Source organism: Asterias rubens, chromosome 7 (genome assembly GCF_902459465.1).
Source record: "Asterias rubens chromosome 7, eAstRub1.3, whole genome shotgun sequence".
NCBI classification, from domain to species: Eukaryota; Metazoa; Echinodermata; class Asteroidea; order Forcipulatida; family Asteriidae; genus Asterias; species Asterias rubens.
Window position 1 is genome coordinate 21,635,622 of NC_047068.1, and position 18,310 is coordinate 21,653,931.

The following is an 18,310-nucleotide window of genomic DNA, read 5'->3' on the forward strand; positions in this document are numbered from 1 at the left end:
TACTGTGCTTTTATCGATGCATTTGTTTTAATTATTGTGTTAGCGATAGTAGCCTTTTGTCTTTGCTTGTATTTTTTTCATATGACTACTTTTTAAGTAACTTTTAATTCTGCAGTAATTTTATGAAATAACCTCTTAATAATATTCACTTGTCTTTAATTTTATTTTACATTGTAGGCCTACTGTACTTTTTTAAGTAGTTTATTGAACGTTTAATTCTTAAGTTAGTCTTATTAATACATTGTGCATTTGTTTTGATTTCTTACTTTAATTGTTTGTGTGAAGTGCCTTAGGCACCTTGTTTGACAGATTCTGATATAAAATCTCTTTTATTATTAGGCCTAGTGTGAAAACATTTAACCATTGATTTAAGTTGATTGATATTGATATTAAAAATGCATATCATTAAAACAAACATGCAAAACAACCACAAACAATATGTTTATTGATATGAAATGATTTTTTTCACCTGATAGGCAAATTTGAGTTTGAGGATCTGTTAGAAGTGGATCGGTACATGGGTCCGCTCTTCTTCTTCAGTTACGTCGTGATTGTCATGTGGACTCTGACGAACATGCTACTGGCCATCATCTGTGAAGCCTTCGCTAAGGTACAGTTATGCCAATTAAGTTTGTGTTTCTATCAAACATATGTCTTTGACCAGAAATAAAATGAAACATTGGGCAAGTATAGGGAAGTCATCAACAAAGACCTGGGCCCAATGTAGGGAACTTCAAAGGTACACCAATCTTGTTGTGTTTGTTGTGTGCCCTCACTTCTTTATATTATTTTTTTTATATTTCTATCAAATTGTAAACTTTTATTTGTGTTGTCAATTGTTGTTCTGCCTTTACTTGTATTTATTCTCCGAATAAATTTCATAGTTTTTATCATGACAATAAATACTTTGAAGCTTTTAATAAAGTATGCATATTGTCTGCTGTAGTAAACTTCCAAAGTACACCCTTCTTGTTGTATGCCCTAACTTTTTTGAACTTGTTGATGTTTCTGTCAAATTGAAAATTTTCTTTTGTGTTGTCTATTGTTGTTATGCCTTTGCTTTTATATATTTGTTATGCTTTTTATTATGACAATTAATAATTGAGTTGTTTGAGTCTTTAAATAATGTACAAATAATATGGTTTTTTTTAGACACCTTTCTAAAGTACATCCTTCTTGGGTTTTTTTTTTTTAATATTTCTTGTTTTGTAGGTCCAAGAGGAGACTGCCCAGCGCAAGAATGAGCTTGAGATTGTAGACTTTATGGTGAACCGCTTCAAGAAATGGAGCGGAATGTCAGAGAAGAGAATCAAACAAACTGGCAAGGTCCACACTTACATTGAAGGTGAGATAGATAGGGATATTGGATCTGTGTTAAAGGCACTGCAGCCAATTTCACGAAATGCTAGGAGGTTTAATCCTATCTCGAGTTGGGACGAGTAACTCATTATAACTTAGGATTAATCTTAAGGTTTACATTCTACAGTGTAAGGCTGGGACTCATCCATTATAATTTGTTTTATAACGTTTTGTGATGGGGAATGGTGTATGATCTGATTGCTTAATCTTAAATGATTGTACATTATTATTGTTCCTTATCTTTGGTGGTTTTTAGTTTTGTAATTTTTACGTAGGTTGTAAATATCTATGTCACTGTGTATTGTTTATCTTTTTATAGTTCCTCCTTTCTATTTTACAAATTTTGTGTGTTTTATCGTTGGATGCATACTGGGAAAACAAGTTTTGTGTTTTTTAACGAGATGTTTGTAATAACTTGAGTTGATTTGAATTGAATTGAATTCTTTGCAGGTATTGATCCAATACAAGCAGAGTGTGATGACCTTAAATTCAAACTGGACGATATGATCGGCCGACTCAATGATTTCGTCAAGGTGGTCAAGAAAGAGGACAAGGAGTTGTTTGGAGGAGAGACTGAGGATGACGACAAACCCAGAGTCATCTACCTGGGATAAGAAATCAGTTTTTTTAAGAGAAATTACAAATAGAACTAGAGCAGTGTCAAATAATAATAATAATAATAATAATAATAATAATAATAATAATAATAATAATAAACAAGCATTTCTATAGCGCCCCACGAAGAACGGAGCGCTTTACAAAGAAGAGGAACAAAGAAAGGGCCTCTGTACATAATATATGTTGTAAAGAACTGTCAGTCACAACAAAGTCACTCAGTTCAGAGGTGAACTTCATACAGCTACTGAAACACATACATTTGCTTAGAACAGACAAAATACCATAAATTGGTGATTATTTAAGACTGGCTCCTCTTATAAGCAGACCAAGTTACTATTGAATATTTCAGATGCTTGCCATCTGTGATAAGTGGTGTTGTAGAGCTCATACTCGGTCTAGTACTAGGGTATTACTTGAGTTCTAGTTGAGTCCTATTTGAGTACTTCAGTACTCAAGGAACTACTTGAGTACTACTTTGAAAATACTTGTACATGTACATGTACAAAAATAGCAAAGTACTCTTGTATAAGGACTTGTACTCATTACTCATCTTAATATTTAATGTACTTGGACTCAAGTTCAAGTACTCAGACTTGTACATGTATTTGTATTATTGCAGTAACTTTTTGATAGTTCTTGTTCCGATGAGCAGAATTAATTAAGCACCTGTATTTTCAAAATAAAGTTCTCATACCGTTAAATAAGATCCAAAGTTGGTGGTCTCCCTATTTTGTCAATAACCTTGTTCGAGGTGTCAGTCGGAAGCCATTCAACTTGCAACTGCGGTAGAGCCTGGAAATATTATGAAAATTCATTCATAAGAACAAAATTTGGAGATTCTATCATAAACGTTTGATTTAAAGAGTTATTATATTTAAAGAGATGGTTATGCTCAATTTTAAACAAAAATAGTCAATTATTGCCCTTGCAACAAATATTTTGAAACAGTTTGATATAACTATACTTTATTTTTTTTCTAACGAGGTCAGATTTTGACTGATGAGATTTGATATGCTTATTAGTGTTATTTTAGTTTATTGTTCAAAATAAAGCTGTGATAATAAAGATCTTCCTAAAACACTTCAAACTTTGTTGAATGTTTAGTAATTACAATGTACTACCTTAGTTTCTTCACTGCACCTAGGTGTTGAACTGTGATTTATAATGTGCGCCTTGGCTCATGTTCAGAACAGAGTGGTTGGTTGGGGTACACAGGCCCATAGGAAGCTCAAAAACGCTGCGTAAGAGGTCTGTGCGAGTGCGAGGTGCAAAAGCCCATACGGCAGCGTGGTGTCCTTTGCCTGCTTAATGGCCTCGGGAGTACGTTCATTCTATGGTGTAATATAACGTAATTCTTTGCCACTTTTCCCTCACTTTTTTTGAGCAAATTATAAAACTAGGATTTATTGTTTTTAAGGTACCCATATTCCCATCTACAAAATACATGTAGTGAGAACAGGGTGCTGTATGTATTGATTCATGTGGCACTGTCCTTTGGACATAATTGGGTAAGACTATCCAAACACTTGCTTGGAACCCTAAAAACCCTTTTACTAGCCCAATTAATAGTGATGTTCATTTGAGGGTTAATTACCGAAATAACAACATGACATCAATTCATACCTTAGTTTGTAACCTTAAAGAAAATGTACATTATGTAAATGTACATTGTGTTTGGTAGGAACTATTTGTTAGAGGCCTAAAGCAGCGTTTCAAAGTTTTGACATACATTTCACTTCGAAGTGATGTACATGCATAAGTTTTGTGTGTCCCAAAAAATTAATCATTCCTATTATGGAATGATCTTCCTGCTTGAGCATATTCGCTCCGATTTTTGGGCGATAACGCAAGAAACGCGACAATTTTCAAATTGTTAAAACGATCAAAGTTTTCCAAAAACTAAATAAATGAATACTTTGCCTTTAACCCTTACCGTAAACCCACCTCAAAATTGATAACAAACATTATTGTTCACTAGGAGAAAAAAATAATAAATTAATTTAACTACAATATTTTGTTATCCCAAGTCCATCTCCAAACGCCAAACGAATAGACAAATTAAAATTAGTTTATATTATTATGAAAGTAGGCCCGACATAACGCCAAACCGCTGACCGACAAAGTCAGCATAAAGTTAAAGTAATACAAACAAAACACTCAATTTCATTTTGTCTCAATCTTTATTTAACAAAATATGGAGAGAAAAAGTAAGTTCATGCATGTTTGAAAAGGGTAATTTATTAGTGATTTGCAAATTGTGTTTTAAATTACAGCGGACACAAATTTCTCGAAGTTATTTCTCTACATCAAACAACATTGAAGCGGTTTTGTGAGAGAACAAATCATATACATGTACTGAATTTAACCTTTTTAAATAATTTGTTTTTCTTTACATATTTTTTTTGTTAATGTGCAGAAATGTAATGCCTTGCTGGTTATTTGATGTAGGGACAATAAACTACTGAAACCGGCATCGAAGGTGGAAACAAACCAAAAAGTCACACTCAATAAACACATTCCATGCAAAAGCTTGTTAGTGTGATATGATCAAAACACATTATAACAGTGTTATTTACATAATGATTTTAATGCAAATGATGAACAGTTGCCACAACAATTTATAGAAAAAGACTCTTCAAAAATACTGGATAAAAATGGCCATAAGCCGAGCAGCTTTTATACTGGCTTCTGACGGCGGTTGATTATGGGTTTTTGTATAAACTGCTAGGATTTCTTTTTTTACACTGTACAAGAATACTTTTCCATGAAAATCTGTTTGTTAAACTTTGTAGTGTTTTAGAAATTAAACATCATTAAAGCACACTTTTTAAACAAGATGATTTTTATAAATTCGTTTTAAACCTCCCGATAAATTCCATTGCAAATGACAATTGCCAATTGCTTTTAAATCTCTTCTTTTTTTTTTTGTTATATTGCGTACATTTATTTGCTTTCTGGAAATATGGGGGGTACTAACTCAAAATAAGTGCTATTGTATTCTTTAAGGGGTCATCTTTTTTACTAGACAGAAAATAAAAAGCAGTTCTGGTTTTAAAATGGGATACTAAAAAACATTGTGCACTTTTCCCCCAAATCGCATAAAGCTCGTTCGTACACCTTCCCTCGTGTGTAAAGCACCAATGACAGTTTCCATGTGCACAAAATAAACCAACTGAAATGCTGACGCCTTTTTCCATCGGTACATAATACAATTAGCGAAAATATATACATCGTATGAACAAAGCAGAAAACAATTTATTTAACCCCCTTTCCACCAATTCCATCACTTGGAATAAAACGGTTTTTTTCCAGAAGCAACTCTCACGGCCAGAAGTTTTTAAACACAAGGAAAGTTGGTTCGTCTTTTTCCACCCCCCCCCCCCCCCCCAAATAAAAAATAGTTCAGTGTGACATCAAATTTCCCATAGAAGCGAAACAGTTTAATGCAACTCTATCGGTCAGAACATTTTTTTAAAACTCGTATGGTGCCAAATTATACATTTACATGTATACCACGTTTTTCAAATAGTTTTCGCGCCTTAAAATTGAAACACTTTCTTGCAACTCCATCAGACAGAAGTTTGCCAGAACGAATGAAAGTTAGTCCCACTGTTTCCATCAAAAACAACAAAACATTTTAAAATTTGTATCGTGCCAAATTATACATCTATATCACATTCGTTTTTGCGCCTATAAAAGTTCAATGACGTAAACAAAATTCAAGGTTGTCCGCGGTACCCGGCCAGTTTAGCTGTGGTGGGATAGGTCCTCCTGGTACCCATGCACTTCTCTTTGTCGATGTACAAGCTGTTGTTCTTGACCCCGAGGTCATGTTCCAGGGTTGTCTTGGTGTTGACCAGCTCCTGGAGGGCGCTCTCTGCGGCACGGAGACGGTTCTGTAAGACGTCTACTGTCTCGTAGATCTGACCGACTTCGCGTACGAGCCTAAAGTATAAAAATAAGGAAAGTGGAGGTTAAAATTGCGTCAAATAACCGTTTAATTGGTTTAAAATTATTTAGCATATCACTTGTTAGTTTCTTTGTTTAAACTATTGATATCAGCGTGTTTTACAGTGCTTGTAACATTATCGAGTACAATGTTTTGGTCAGTTTACCATCATGTTTTTACTAAATACGGTTTGACTCGGGGGAAATATAAATATAGCATGTTTTCAGCTGAGTATGCATATCATGTTGTCTTTCAATTTGGAAGGACATTCCATTTAAATTTTAACTATCATTTTACTTTTTAACGAATCTACAGTTATTTGTTTGTTACCTCTATAGGTAATAATTGAGTGTAGATTTGTAATAATACGAATCTACAGTAACAGTTGAGTTTTATCGTTAAAATAATCTACAATTTCATCGATATAGTGACGTCACAGAGATACAAATGTAGTTTAACTATGTATTTGGTTTGTGGTAACACCGTGTATGTATCTAACTTGTTAGGTAGATTATGTTCAATCTACTTTCTAAATAAGGGCAATTAAAAGAAAGTTTTGGCTCTGCCATTGTGGCTCCCAACGGGTTGGGTACCGTCGTGAAATTTGGCGGGTGTGCGGGGTACCTATTGGTACCTACCTGTGCTGAGGCTGGTCACGGCAAAGCTCTACGTTGGGGCGTCGTGTACGGCTCTCCAATCTACTCTGTGCGACCTGCATCGGGGCAGTCTTATCGGCAATGGCCTTGCGAAGGACGTCACAGTTATTCTCCATCTCGTTGATTTCTTGTAGAACCTAAAACATTATGAGAGATAAAGATTGATAAATTAACCAGGACAGATATGGTAGCAATTTAAAATCCTTTGCTACTTTAAATGTACGCCCGTACTTTCATTGGCTGCAAAGTGCGGGCGTGCTGTGTAACGCACGTAGAGAAAGGGGTTCGCCCCGGGTGTTCCTGTTATCATTGGCTGCAAAGTACGGGCGTGCTGTGTAACGCACGTAGAGAAAGGGGTTCGCCCCGGGTGTTCCTGGTATCATTGGCTGCATATTGCGTCACAGCACCTTGTAAACCATAACATGGTGATATGTAAACGAGTAGGTCTCATAATTCAAACATATCCTATTAATTGAAGGAAAATAGTGAATGTTGAAGTGTCTTGAGTGTCGCTGAGTGACAGACATGAGCACTTTAAAAGAAGCCACTTTTTATAAGGGTAAAGACAAATTTAAAGTTTCAACATGATTATGTGTGAACACTAACCCTGGCTAGATGCGACTGCAGGCTGTTGCGTGCATCCATACTCTCAGCAATGCGTCCAGAGAAGGCTACATTGACACTGTTATTCTGGACCCACATGTCATTGGAAGTCTCTTGTAGACAGCTGTCAATGTCGCCTCGCATACCCTTGGAGCTATTACGTTCCCGTTGTGACCGCAGAATGTTGTCATTGGTGAACTTGGCCCATGATTCGGGCAAGGAGACACTGTTATAAGAAAAGCAAAATAATCATGTATTAATCAAATGAAATTAAGTATAGGATCTGAAACTGTTCATGGTGGAAGTATATCTAATAGAGGTTTGCGGTAACACCATGTGAATATCTCTTTTGAGTAGTGTTGGTTCTGAAAGGAACCGGTGGTTGACAACTAAAATTTAATGAAATTATAAAAATTGCATTATTGCTCGTCAGAATGACTTCATGTACTTTATAGATATCAGTACACAGATTCATTCTTGTTTCTGGAGCATGATCATACTGCTTGAACACAAAAGCAACTAAGCATAATCCATTCGTCGAAGTTGCAAGCTAAAATACCATGCAATATGTACTTCATCGACAGGTTTCCCGTTTACCTTTCTTAACAACTCGGTTTCAAACAACTCGGCAGTGTACTAAACTGTTTTACACTTGTTAGGTATAATGTGTTTTTTTATTTAGTATTTAGAAATTAGCCCGGAAACAGAGTGGTTGCCAGGAGTAACACCGTGGCTTTGTCCGTGGGAGGGGAGGGCTGGGGTTGTGTGTGTGTGGGGGGGGGGCAACTCCTTATCGTTTCTTCGATACAATCACCAACTGTGCTCTATTATTCATTTCGACTCATTCCAACTCCCTACCAATAATTTATTCATAGCAGCGATCTCTTGAACAGAGACGACATGCTTAAAAAATTCATGACCACCACGAGTGCCTTTTAGCTGACCATGGTTACGCCCAATAATACAACCTTGGATCTGTTGACCCATTGCCTAGCAACAGACGCCATTTTATTTGCCATGTGAGACTGGTTGGAACGGGTTGGGATATGGATACCCCCATCGTGTACCCTTCTGATGTTTATTTTTGCGCAGTGCATACATACTCTAATACCAGCCTCTGCTTGGTTTTTCATTGTTTGTCTTGAATGTTTGTCTACTCAGGCAGACTCCATCTTCGATTTCCAAATATTTGGTTTAGAACGGAGCTTAGACTTTGCGAACAAAACTTTCTGTTTGATCGCATGTAGTGTAACATAGGGTCTTTAGTTACTATGTCACTTAAACCAGAAGATGTTTATACAAGTATTAGCAACCGCATATTAGCGAAATAGACATAAGGTCTGCGAAATGTTCATTAATTAAGTAGGATTTCAAACTTTGAATGAAGGATAACAGGTTTTTGAAAAACCTAGCAAGGTTTGCAATAGCACCATGTATAGGCTTATATAATGATGTATGTTTTGTAAGTAAATCTGATGAGTTGTGGTGGTTCTGAAACCAACTGGTGGTGTAAACAGCGCGATGTATTTTCGCTGAGATCATATGGGGGTTTTCAAGATGGAGTTTTCAGTGCAGTTTTTATTTAAGTTTATCATGGGGGTAGAATGAACCTCCATATTGTTTGGTTATTGTAACTTCATTCTAGTAAATTATAATATGGGTCAAAGTTGGCGCGGTTACCTTAGCAACTGCTAAATAAATCTATGCGTTTCATTGGCGGCACGATCGTTCTACCCTAGATGCATTTATATGCCTAAAGTATTTATGGTTTTATCATTCATAAAGAATTGCCAATCAAAACAGTCAATAGTGTTGTTTGCTACTGTCCGTGACAACCAGATTATTGGGTCGTCATCAGATTGGAATAGGCCTACTTTTATTCTAAAACACTCACCAAATAAGATATAGTGGTTGTTAATGGGATCTTCTAAAAGTAATTGAGTTGTATTCGGAACTCTTCAGTGATGAAATAACTCGATAACTTTGTACATTCATTGTATCTGTCTGAATGCAGATGTTCAGCTTGAAGACTGCAGACCCACAGTCCGTTTGGTTTGTGTGTGTGTCAAGCAATTGCACAAACAGCATCGCCCTACGCCCTATGGGGATTGCTGTATTGTACAGGGAAACATTGCCTTTATTCCAAATTGAGAGAACGGTAACCGACCCGCCCTTTTGCCCCCAGCTGAAGGACAGTCGAGCTGCTGACCATTATAGTAACTAACAAGGTTTTTAAGGAAGTAAGGTTTGAGGTGACATGTAAACATCTCTTATTTGAGTAAGTGTTTGCTCTGAGAAGAGCGGGTCTGTTTCTGCTCGACGTTTCGATCAGGGTGCTCTGACCGCCTTCTGGAGAACAAGGTTTCAATTCGGTTGAAGTGTTGTTTTGGTTGTCTTTCTTTCTTCTCCCCACCTTTTTGTTTAAAGAAGCTTTCTGAAGTCACTCGGCACCACCTAAGGAAAATCTCTCGAGACCGGGCAACAACTCTTGCAAATAGCCATATGGCAGGTAACCATTTGAAATACCTGAGTGAAAGACCTGTACTTTCAAATTGATTTAGAGTGAAGTTCGTTCCAATTTCACTGAGTCAAAAAGAGTGACACAGATTGACTTTCACTCTCAAAAGAGCAAAACTAACACCACTCGGACAAGAGAGTGAAATGTTCACTAGTACAGTATATTCTAACTACAGAAGATGGAAATTGTTTGATTTATAGTTGATTGTCTTACCATTGATCGACTCCTTCCACCCCGCGGTAGTAAGCCAGTCCGTGGGAGGTGTTGGCGAGCTGGTGACACTTATTGTCGATGGTCAGTGCCCGGAATTTGTCGGTCAGGTCCTTCTCAAGCTCGTGCTGGGCAGCGCGGCTCATACTGGAAGAAATAATAATTAAAACATGTTCAGTCAAATTGACGAAAACCCTTAATTTAAGATCAAGGGCTTGAAGGTGTATTTCCTCTCAGAAAAGTCATGTCTTTTATGAGAAAGAACTAGCTGGGTTCGTTTGTAATGTTATTCAAATTTACTGTTACTTAACTAGTGAAAATCATTTTCAGCGAACGCTTGGTCCCGTGTTTTTCTTTTACAAACTGCAACATTTCAGAATATCAATTATTATATTAATTGACTTCAAGATTGAAAGGTGGGTCTCAAATTAATCACCGTAATTTCCCCTCCCATCGTGTTAGATTTGTCGCTGTTTTTGTAAAGGATTGTTTCACCCAAATCAGTCTCGACGCAGGATTCACAAAGGGTCGTCTTGACAACGGCGCCAGACTATTTATCAATTTAGAGTTCGTGTCAGATGGGAGGGGTAAACAGTTACCGTATCACACCTAAGCAGGTGCGAGTTTACTTCAGTAATCGATGTTACAAAAATTGTCACTGTCTGTCCAGCTGTTTCTTGATAAATGGCAAGTAAAATGACATCCTGGTTGTTGTGTTTTTCTTCAAGTGATCTTTTTGTGTTTCTATGTGCACTTTTTTGCCTATTGATGACAACAATTCGTTGCTTGGGTTTGAACCATGATCTCTTGGCATGGGTCTATTGAGTATATTATGTGTAGGAGTTGCTCTTTTGTCTTAATAATAATAGTATAGATCTTTTTCGTGTTACTTTTTTTTCACCGGGACGTCTTGTTTTGCTGCCCTTGATAATTGTGTTTAAGAAAGTTTGAGTTGAGGACAGTTTCCTGGAATGCGTAAAGCCTACACGGGAAAGGAAGGCTGACATAATCCATAGTTACTGAGAACATTGTGTTGGATGCACAGAAGCCCAAAAAGTTTCTGCTGCTGCGTTTGACCGTACGTATAGATTGATGACGTTGAGTGACGTCACTCATTACGCATGACTTGATTAACATCTTTTGTGCCACTGCGCCAATTAGGTTACATTGTTCCCTTACAACCGATTAACTCCTGTGATGTGCAAAAACATAACAAAGACCCAACTTGTTATTGCATTTAATTGGGGTCTACATTGTTTGAGAAAAGAAGTCATATTGTGACGACGTTTTCTTGCTCAATGTTCTGCACTCATAACTGACAGTTGTCCTGAGTGAATGCTTGTCACGATCTTGTATCGAAGTGTCATTGTGACTGCGGGTCAAATTCTTGTATCAAAGTGCCATTGTGACTTCGTGTCACAATCTTGTATCGAAGTGTCGCTGCGAAAACAGCAATGTGACGTCAAAATCGTGTCGCAATCGCATAATGTATGAACCGGACTCTATAGTCTGCTTTATGGTCGCTCAATGACACGTTGCCAGGCAATCCTCGTCACTTCACCACCCACTGTCCAAACAAGGTGGCAGCTGACGAGTTGTTTAAGAGACTATTGACGAATCAATTGCAGTGAACTTCGGTCACTAGTTCTTTCACTTACTGTAACACTTCTCTCTGAGGCAATGTTTATTTTATCGTGTTGGTAGATTACTTGATTGAGTTAGAGCATGAAGTCAGCCATGTGATGGTACGCTATAATTGAATTGAAATGCACAGGCAATTCAATTCAATCTTACATTTATTTCCATACTAGCCGTATCATTGAGTTATAAATTGGTATAATTATTGTGTTTTGTTTGAGTCCATTTTATGAACGACAATTTGAAAACCGCTGATATGTTTGATATGTTGTTTTTGATATATCAATCGCGCTCGAGAATGTCGAAAACAAGATCTGATTTTCAGCATTTTAATGTTGTTTTCGGGGCTTCATTGTGTTATTCTCTCCAACATTATTTTAGGCGCGAAGTCATCACTTACCTTAGCTGTGTTGCGGCACGATCAATCGACTTTCGTAGTTTGTTTTGACATGCACGGATCTGATTCACTTCCTGCAATGAAACAAAAGAAATTAGATTCAGCATCTCAGAAGTGGCATCCAATAAGTTACAATATTATCAGAGACATTGACATGTTTCGTATTCGCTCGAAAATGCTTATTTTCCCCGCCTAAATGACAGCTTTAACATAAAATTAGTAATATTGAACAAGTTAGTGAGAGGTTTACACTGCTAAAAGAGCATTAACTTTGACTTCTCGTCGATACAATTGAGTCTACTGTATTAGTTGTAGGAAACTTTCTAGATACATGTAGGTAGGTAGGCAATCCGGCTTAGCACTTAGATGGGTTTAGTCTATGGCCTCGGGGCAGTCTGGCTTGTACCATTCGTACATCAACAACAACAATCAAGAAGAACTTTTTTTGCAATATGCCAAATCCATGGAGAAAAGATACACTTGTTTTGTCAGAGAATATGGAAAACGTTTTCATAACTGTAAATATTTCACAGGACAGGTGGAAATTATATCGAGTGTTTTAATTTTTTAGATTATAACACATTCCCAGTGAGATGTAACTGACAATTTGCCCTAAGTTCACATTGTTGTGAACAGGTGTCTCACTACATTTCTGCTCAGCAAAGAAATTATCTGCTTAACAGCTGTATGAACTTTGGCCCAGATGTCGGTAACCTCGTACCCAAGTCACTTAAAATATCATACACAAGACCCTGCTCATTCTCAAAAGACCTTCATGTGTAGATGACCCGAATGCGTGTATACATTCATAAAGTTGATTAAAAATTCATTGGATCGCCATGGGCACAGTGTTTTTGTATGTGGCGCATTGTCTGCTTGATATAACTGCATATACTTTGCACCTCTCTAAATGTCATTTCAAGTTAAGTCAACAGTGCTTTAGTGATATTGATAATCTAATCATTAGGTGCGGCATTTAATCGTTCTCCACCAGGACAACAACCATTTTGAATAAACCTGAAATTATTATCATAGCTCATTGAACTTCGTTTCATAACCTCTATATGTTTTTTTGTTTTTTTTAGAGGTTGTTGAAAAAAGAATTTTAGTAGGTGTCAGGAGACAATACATTTGATTGCGGATGTTGGTCTCTTCAGAATCACACATAGAAATTGGTTTAATTCTTTAGTTGAAGTTTGTGTGACGCCATTTTTCCTCAAGTTGTTTAAATCTTATTGTTACAAAAAGCCAATGTTTGGAACCTTACAGTTTGCGGACCCAGTCTTTGTTGCCTGTAAAGTATCAATATTTTGGTCCAAGGATCAGAGCGGATAAGCAACATGTTTTTGATAAATGGTTGACTAAAGGTGTGTTTGACAAAAATAAACTTAAAGACACAGCAATTAATATCAAAAGTTTAAAGTTACTAAAGACAGACTTACTTATAACAATTCGCATTTAGAAGTCAAATATAGGTCGGTCAGGTTGTTGGGTATGCGGGCGTAATGGTTTCTTGCCTTGCCTGTGACTTCAGTTTCGAATCTGGGGCACTATGTGGATAGTGGTTTTTAGAGCTACTTGGCTGCGTGGGTTTTCCCTGGAACTATTCACAGGGGTTTTCCTCCCACATGTAAAATGAAATCTCGACATTGTCTTGTCTTGTCACAAACTGCCGCCACTGGGCTATAAACATGCAACGTCTTATCTCTTCTCGTAAAATAGAACAATATGGTCATATTTTGAGCATAATATTGTTCAAACTTTCTATTGTTTTAAAACTCACCCTAATCAGCTCTTTCTCCACCACATCGTTGACTAGATCAATACCCTGCCTCTTCTCTCTGTTAAAGAGACACTCCTGAGCAATCTGGAGAGGTCCTTCCGTCTCCTTAAGGGCGTTCTCTGTCCTCTGCTTCCAGGCGGCCAGGTCTCCGATTTCCTTACCCATCTCGTCAAGCTCGTGGTTCAGTTCAGACTTCCAGAAGTTGATGTCTTGGAGTCTGTTGCCGAGATTCTTGCTGGATTCCTGTTGCGTCTTGACCGTGCGTGCGTCGGTGTCGTGGCAGATTCGGACGTTCTCGTCTCGCAGACGCTGGGCCGCGCTGCGGGTCATGTCCGAAGAGCGGTAGTTCTGGTTGTTGGACTTGAACCAATCTGTTGGGGTGTACTTGGAGAAGAGAGCGGTGCGAGCAGACGGCATGAGAGGGGGGACTCTGGATACAACATCGTCTCGGTAGAGAGTGCTAGGGTTGAGCTCTGGGGCGCTGAGGCTTGTCGGCATGGACCTCATGGCACCACGTTGGTAGGTGCTCGGCTTCCATGGTAGATTGAGAGATTGGCTGACGACGAAGGGTGGGGCGTAGCTCTTGTAAGACGCCTGCATGGTGCTCTCGAGTGGGGGCAGATAGCTCGTTCCCATACCCACTCTTGGGGCAGAGAAGTAGCTAGCGGTCATGGTTTGTCCGTAGTAATCCTGCATGATTTCTGTCAAGTAGTACAAGACTTTGAACTCAACAGGTGTGACTCGTGGTTTGTTGCGGGAATTCCAAAGGTGAAGTACGGTCTGCTGGCAGAAGTGGTTAATATCCACTCGGTTAAATTTATTACTACAATAAATTGTTCCAAGGGAAATCAGTATTCTGAAACTCCCTGAATAAATGTTCTGTCGAGTCTTCAACTAGCTGGTGGCCCCGTCTTATTTGTCTGACGAGAAGATTTGTCTGCTCCTAATGCGGGGAATCCGTAGATCTTAAACGTAGCGATCCACTCGATGCCTCTTCACGACCGGTTTATGTTTATAGAAACCAACTCCGTGCCCCCGGCGGCCCAGCTAATGCATTATGCAGTCAGTGTGCAACCGGGTTGTTGCTACGGACGCCCTATTGTTCACAACCCGCACGGTGTGTGTCCGGTGTCTATAGCACATGAGCAGTGTGGCACAGTATATAGATTAGTGTGCCGACTATAGATGGCGTAGACTTGGTCCCAAGTCTGCGATCGTGTTTTTTTAGTCTACCCGAAAACAAATACATTATTGCCTGAAATAATAGCGACCTCCTCGTTTACTCTCTTAAAAGAGGACAATTTCACCCTCTTGTCCCAAGTGGTGCCAGTTTCACTCTTTTAAAGGGTGAAAATCAGTCTGTGTTACTCTGTTTGAGTGAATCTGAAACGAACTTTACTAGATCGAGTTGAAAGTATACCCGTCTTTCTCCCGTCTTTTCCCTCTTTTACATTTTAAGAGAGTAACATAACCTCCGTTATTAGTTTACGACCACATACTTGGTAACATTGTTCAATGGTTTGTACACACCTTAGGCAAATTGGAATTGGGGTTCTGTGCGGGCGTTTTTGTGGCTAATGCAGAGTAATAACCACAATCTCAGACTTGAAATCAAGTCTATAGATGGTGCTGTTTTACAACCAGTCATACTATTTGCCGTGTACAAAAGAGCCCAGTTCCACCCCATGACGACTGTCAATAGACGGCCCTTAGTAACGCACTCCCGTGAAGGTTTGATCGATCTGGGGGTTATGGTGACATCGTACATGGTCTCTTTCTTTCCTTAATATTCAATGAACCACCAACCTCGATTTACATAGTGCTACATAAGCTTACACACGCCTACCGGCATTGGGGTTCATTGTTTGGATGTAAAAACATCATGATCCAAGCATTAGGAAACTTTCACATTTTTAAAGGCTACTTAAAGTTTATCACAAGCAGCTTAAGTTGAGACAAAGTAACTTGTATTGGCAATAACTAAGTGCAAGGACATGTTTGTACAAATTCACAACTTTCCAATTCAAGATATTTCAAGACAATTTGTATAAATACTGTACTGAGTTCAACACACTGTTTAAATTTACGAACAGAAATACACATAGTTTGATCAAAGTTGAAATGCACTCTGAGTGACACTGAACATTAGTGTCAATAAAAACGTATGCGTATATTATACGACGTAACAACAAGTACAGCAGCTTTGAATAGTATAATGCATTTTATGAGTTCACTTCGAAGTATAGGCCTACTACGGTTATGGGAAAAGGTATAACCAGTAGAGTTTCTGTCCTTACTCTATGGTATAACTTGTTATCTCCCAAAAACTTGGATAATAAGAAGTGTTACGGCTGTAACGCTTCTCAGATTGTGTACATGTTTTCCATAAGGATTATTATTCCTGCATGTACATTCGCTCCGTACTTTCGGCGATATCTATAAAAAAAACACGACCACATTTTGAAGTGAAATGTTCACATGTTTGTTTTATTGTATACAACATCATTAATATAGGAATTAAACAATCGAATAGTTAAAACCCAAAGGTATTCTTTGCATGCCTTTAAACCACTAAACCCAGACGCATTGAACCCTTAAGAACATGGATTTGTTAGAAGGCGAGGTTCGGGTTTCCTGGACACAGTTACCCAGTTGGCAACTATGAGCTGTCAAATCAAACCTAACCCCCTCAGCAGACGACCGTGTCATATTGCGCGCAAAAAGCCGAGAGGGTCAAAAAGGTGACTAAATGCCACGTGCCTACGTGTACAACGTCTGGTGCTGTTGGCGATATTATAACCTTCGTGTATTTAGCAAATCAGCCAGACTGACGTTGACATGACATTCGAGCACACTTGCCTTTAAATCAATCAATATAGTAACATTTTGTTCAGGAAATGGTTTGTTTATCTTGTGACATGAGAATTATTTTTGACGCGTTCGATGAAGGATATAGAAGTCGGGATAAGTATATGGTTGTGTTGTCTCTTTGGGTGCTTACCAAAATGTGTCCAGTACCTTTAAAGTATTGTGGTATAATCTGTCCTTCACCCATATGCCTATCGTATGTGAAAGCTAAACTGCCTAGTTAAAGACTCAGAATACTATTCTGAAAAAGGGGGTTAAAATCAGGACAGTTTGGACTCTAAAGTTGATTTCATATCAACAATAAAGACAAATATTGCACAATCAACAAACTAAGTTACAAGAAAGAAGGAGGAGGGAATGATAGTAAACAGCAAATCAACAACACACTCTCTTTCTCTTTTAATTGACCAAGGTATGAATCTTGTGCCAATCCTTGTCTATGTCTCCTTTGGTTGGGAAGATCAGCTGGAAGCACCCCGACTTCCCTTATAGCAACTACATCTGTATAGCTGAGCTTCTACCTTCCCCTTCCATGTTTTGTTGAGTGACCAGGTGATAAGCTGAGAGACAGGTTCTTTGGTGTTTCTGTATGAGTGCCCTGCGAGTATCGGACGATGTTGTTGTATTTTATACTTTGGATCATTGCCATACAGTTCAGTATTGGTCATAATATTGACTCCAGTTTACATTTTGTGGCATTATTATAGTTAGGCTGAACCTTAACTGCTCTGTGTAATAAGAAATTAACAAGGTAAAAACCAAAGAGATGTTTTAAAGATTAAAATTATATGGACAAAATAAGTGTTTCGGGGACGTTCGTTTCAGTCTGGTAAAATGTCCGGTTCGTCACATGTTGAATTTCTCTTGAGCATTCCGCAGTTCGAAAAGTCGAGACCACACCGGCCCTTTCAGAGCCAACACTTTCACCAGCCAACACTTTCACAATTACATAGATTTATACATGGTTTTACAGACAGGTTTACTATTTGTTTATAGTTTCTTCCTATTGTCCACACCATGCAAAGCTTCGAACTACACTGCAGGCCTACTTGTTAAGTTTTACTGTCTTCGGAGTTCGACTGCAGTTAGTTGCGAACGTTTGTTTTGTCTGTGTGTGTGTGTGTGGAGCCATGCTTGTACTAATGGACTGTGTCCAGACTAATGCTTTACGATTTGCCCAAGTTTGTCACGTGGAAAATAAATTGACCAGTAAACGTAATGATGAAACTAGATTTTTCTTTTTGGGGAAAGGAAAACTTTTGTTTGTGCACCAGACACTATTGAGCCTCAGTAAATCGTCGAATGTTATGTACGGTGTTCCCAAAGTGACACCGCAAACATTAAATGTAATGGTCCCTACTACGTAATAATCAACAAATCAGCCAACACCCACCCCCTCCCCTTAATGCCCACATGTCTGCTTGAAAATAAGGAGATAGGTGGACACAATGTAGATACAAAACTGACTTCCCTCACCAAGCGCATCATGTTTGCAAACAACTTAATGGACGAACAGTTCTGTTCCACAATGGACGTCCTTGGTTATACAGAATAGGTGTACAGTGTCCTTTATTTGCATGGAATCTGGAAAAAAAGCTCTAGTCCTTGGTCTATGCTGGTGGCACTCAATGCCACAATGAAAAACACAATGTTTGTTTGATGAGATGGTAAAACATTCGTTATAACCAATTTTCTACAGCTCTAGTGATGA

The 18,310-nt window shown here is 38.2% G+C and overlaps 2 protein-coding genes across 2 annotated transcripts in view; one reads left to right on the plus strand and one right to left on the minus strand.

The window, feature by feature from the left end:
* Nucleotides 1-2,247, plus strand: part of LOC117292880 — a 70,214-nt gene extending 67,967 nt beyond the window's left edge. The window contains exons 49-51 of the mRNA XM_033775048.1: nucleotides 477-610; nucleotides 1,213-1,345; nucleotides 1,810-2,247. Of these exons, the coding sequence (XP_033630939.1) occupies nucleotides 477-610; nucleotides 1,213-1,345; nucleotides 1,810-1,973 (431 nt within the window). The 3' untranslated portion in view covers nucleotides 1,974-2,247. The remainder of the gene's footprint in view (nucleotides 1-476; nucleotides 611-1,212; nucleotides 1,346-1,809) is intronic.
* A 3,102-nt stretch (nucleotides 2,248-5,349) lies between these two features.
* LOC117292962 (tektin-3-like) lies at nucleotides 5,350-14,796 on the minus strand. The gene is made up of 6 exons (XM_033775143.1): nucleotides 13,732-14,796; nucleotides 11,952-12,022; nucleotides 9,917-10,060; nucleotides 7,189-7,411; nucleotides 6,565-6,719; nucleotides 5,350-5,922 (listed from the first exon to the last, which is right to left on the minus strand). Exons 1-6 carry the CDS (start codon nucleotides 14,425-14,427, stop codon nucleotides 5,697-5,699), a joined length of 1,515 nt encoding a protein of 504 aa, XP_033631034.1. The 5' UTR covers nucleotides 14,428-14,796; the 3' UTR covers nucleotides 5,350-5,696.
* Nucleotides 14,797-18,310: the final 3,514 nt, after the last annotated feature.